Source organism: Triticum aestivum, chromosome 2A, assembly GCF_018294505.1.
Source record: "Triticum aestivum cultivar Chinese Spring chromosome 2A, IWGSC CS RefSeq v2.1, whole genome shotgun sequence".
NCBI classification, from domain to species: domain Eukaryota; kingdom Viridiplantae; phylum Streptophyta; class Magnoliopsida; order Poales; family Poaceae; genus Triticum; species Triticum aestivum.
This window is the reverse complement of record NC_057797.1, coordinates 124,726,516-124,729,596: the sequence shown is the minus strand read 5'-3', so window position 1 is coordinate 124,729,596 and position 3,081 is coordinate 124,726,516. Positions and strand designations below refer to the sequence as shown.

Genomic DNA, 3,081 nt, shown 5'->3' with positions numbered 1-3,081 from the left:
TGGTAAGCAATGGCTCCAATTCAATTATTATGAAATGAAACATCATCAGTTTTGTTGCAGCAGTTCCATTATCATGGAGAGCAGAGTGTCTGGCGAGCATCACATATTATCTGCTCTGCTAAAGATAAAGAAGCCATGGATAGACGACGAGCGAGCCAAGCAAATATGAAAAGAACCGGAGATTTTTTTATTATGTGTGTCTCTGTGTGTGATGGATGCTGATGTATTTGCATTCGTCCTGTATGTCCGACGGCGAGGCATGAGAAGGACACGTACGCGAGATACCTATCCGCTGGTGGCAGTGGTGGCTCGCGGAAGCAAACCGGAATTTTCTTCCCGCGCCACGGTCATGGGGCCAATCCCACATATAGTACTCGTTTTTCTTTGTTCCAAAGGGAAAATTGGGTGGTGGCATCATAGCATCATCATATAACTAATTTGCGAGCGAGAGAGCAAGCGATTAGCTCAGCTATCTCCAAATTGTTGGGTTGATTTCTGCTGTCCTTGTTGCTTGTTTGGCCAACCACCCGGCGTCACCATGCTTGCTGCTAACTCAACTGTCATTTTTTCCCATTAAGAACAAAAAGGAAAGGGAAAACTCAACCATCTCACAAGTCAACCCACTTCTTTTAGACCAACTAACTATATGAGGCAACCAAAACGGGTTAACGGAACAGTTTCTTCCTTTCGAAAAGCGCTAATGAAACAATTATGCAGAAGAAATCCTGTCTAGACAGTATTTTCTTCTTGGTTCTTTCAGGAGTAGTGGTTGATTAGTGCATCAGTTGGCTGTGGTGATGGTGGACCGGTGGTTGATAATGCGGCGTACTTGCGGAGTTGGAGTCATACATGTTCTTCTCAGCTTATCGCCTGTCAAATCTCCAATTTTGGCGCGTACGTGCGTGCGAGCGAGCGAGGTCCCTGGCCCTTTGACAGATGCCGCCTTCTGAGGGGGAGTGACATGACAATTTTGGCACAAATTTGACATTCGCAACGGGTGGCCATAGAAAAACAAGAGCCGGACAACAAGATTGGCAGGGTGAATATACTACTAGTACTGTCAGCACTGCTTACAGTTGCAGGTCGACAGAGAACGGAAGTATAACTGAATAACGGTATAGTGGGTTGCTGTCGCTGCTGGGCCGAATTGACCGCTTGCAAGTTGCAAAATTGAAAACAATGGCGTGTAGGAAGAACGAGAAGCAACGACGAAATGTATGGAGGCAAACTTGTTTTCTTCTCTTTGTGGTGTCATGCCGGAACATGATCATTCTATCCACATGTACATCACACACCTATAAAAATCTGTACAGTTTTTACTCCGAGTAAGAGTAGGAGTGACCGGGAGGGAGACGCTGGGAAAACTTGCGACGACGCCACGCAAGGAAGACGGCACGTCGCTAAAGGTTGGAGGGGGAAAAGTCCACCGTGCCGGCCCAGGTGTCAGCATGAGCCCGCCGGCTGCTGCGGCGGCTTCGTCTGCCGCGACGACGCGCTGCTCTCGCCAACGCCGGCGAGCCCCATCTCTATGTCTCTGGCAGCGTCTTCTTCCTGAGGCGCTGGGGGCGGCGACGCGCCGCCACACCCGAGTAGCCGCCGCAGCCCGCACGCCCCGGCGGCCGGCGCTTGCGCTTGCGACGGAGTAGGCGCTGATTGAGGTGTCGTTGTGGCGGGAGCCTGCTGCGGCTGCGCGCGGCCGGTGCTGACGTCGTCCTGGGAGCCGAAGAAGAGCACGTTGGTGGGGAAGTTGGGCGACTCCTGGTCGGCCTCGGGCGCCTGGACGGGCGCGGGCGGCAGCGGCGGCGCGTCGACGGCGGGGCAGCGGCAGAGCGGGCAGGTGGAGTGCGACTTGAGCCACATGTCGACGCAGTCGACGTGGAAGCCGTGGCCGCAGCGGGGCAGCACGCGCGCCGTCTCCCCGGCGGCGAGCTCCGTGATGCAGACCGCGCAGTCCATGGCCTCGCCCTTGGCCACCTCCCGGCGGGGCAGCGACGCCATGGACGCGTCGTCGAGGCCCCCGTCGTAGAACCAGGGGGCGACGCCGTCCCCCGCCCCGGCCCTCCCGTCCCCGCCGCAGAACAGGAAGCGCAGGTGCGCCATGACGCCGCTCCCCGGCGGCGGCGGCGCCCCTCCCCGGGACCTCTTGGCGCAGAGGAATATGTAGAAGCAGAGCACGAAGGAGAGGAAGATGGCCATCACCGCCGCCAGCATGGTGGCCGCGGCCGCGGCCGTCGTCGCCGTCACCGCCATGTAACCACCCACCCCTCGAGCAAGAATCGCTTCGCCCTGGTGCAAACGACAGCGGCCGACCTCCCTCTTCTCGGTATCCGCTCCTCGTCCTCGCGAGCTTCTAGGCGGCGCGTGCGTGCGGGGAGAGAGTCGGTATATATTCAGGCCAGCGGGCTGTGGCTCGCGCTGGAGATGGATGTAAGAATGGGATTAACGTAATGGAGCGCGCGCTGCTACTTATACGGGGGCGGAGGGGATAAGAGGGAGGGGGAGGAGGAGGAGAACAAGACGGGTGTGGGGGCTTGGCGCGGGGGTTTGGAGGAGAAGGTGAGCGAACGGACGGACTGTGGAGGGAAAGCGAGGATGGCGACGGTTTTCAAAAATGTTGACGCGAGCAGAGCTGAGCAGGGCAGCCATGACCGGGGGTGGCTGGGTGGGTTTGTTCGTTGGACGGACCTCCCCGCCACGGACATCCCCGTCGGCCAATCTCCCGCGATGGCGTCGCCGGTGTCCGTTGCACGGTTGCACCAACGATGCAACCACAACACCACGTCGGTAAAACCCCTGAGATCGACCGGTCGACGCACACGCGGCCCCGTACGTGGCGCCAGTTAAAATAATAAGTAAAAAAGAAAAAGCAGAGGCAGCCACTGACTGACTGACACACAGTGAACTGACACGATTCTGTTATTATATTACTCATTACTAGTTTATAGTGTTTGTACCCTGGTTGGATCCTGATTTTTTTTCTCTCGAACCCTGGTCTGGTTTGCTGCAGAACACACCGCCGGATCGGGGGACACATTTGGACGGACCCAACCGCCAGGGCCAGGAAACGTGGGCCGGATGCCG

The 3,081-nt window shown here is 57.0% G+C and overlaps 1 protein-coding gene across 1 annotated transcript; it reads right to left on the bottom strand.

Moving 5' to 3' along the window:
• Positions 1 to 1,214: 1,214 nt before the first annotated feature.
• LOC123187936 (E3 ubiquitin-protein ligase EL5) lies at positions 1,215 to 2,495 on the bottom strand. The gene has a single exon (XM_044599943.1). It carries the CDS (start codon positions 2,248 to 2,250, stop codon positions 1,444 to 1,446), a length of 807 nt encoding a protein of 268 aa, XP_044455878.1. The 5' UTR covers positions 2,251 to 2,495; the 3' UTR covers positions 1,215 to 1,443.
• Positions 2,496 to 3,081: the final 586 nt, after the last annotated feature.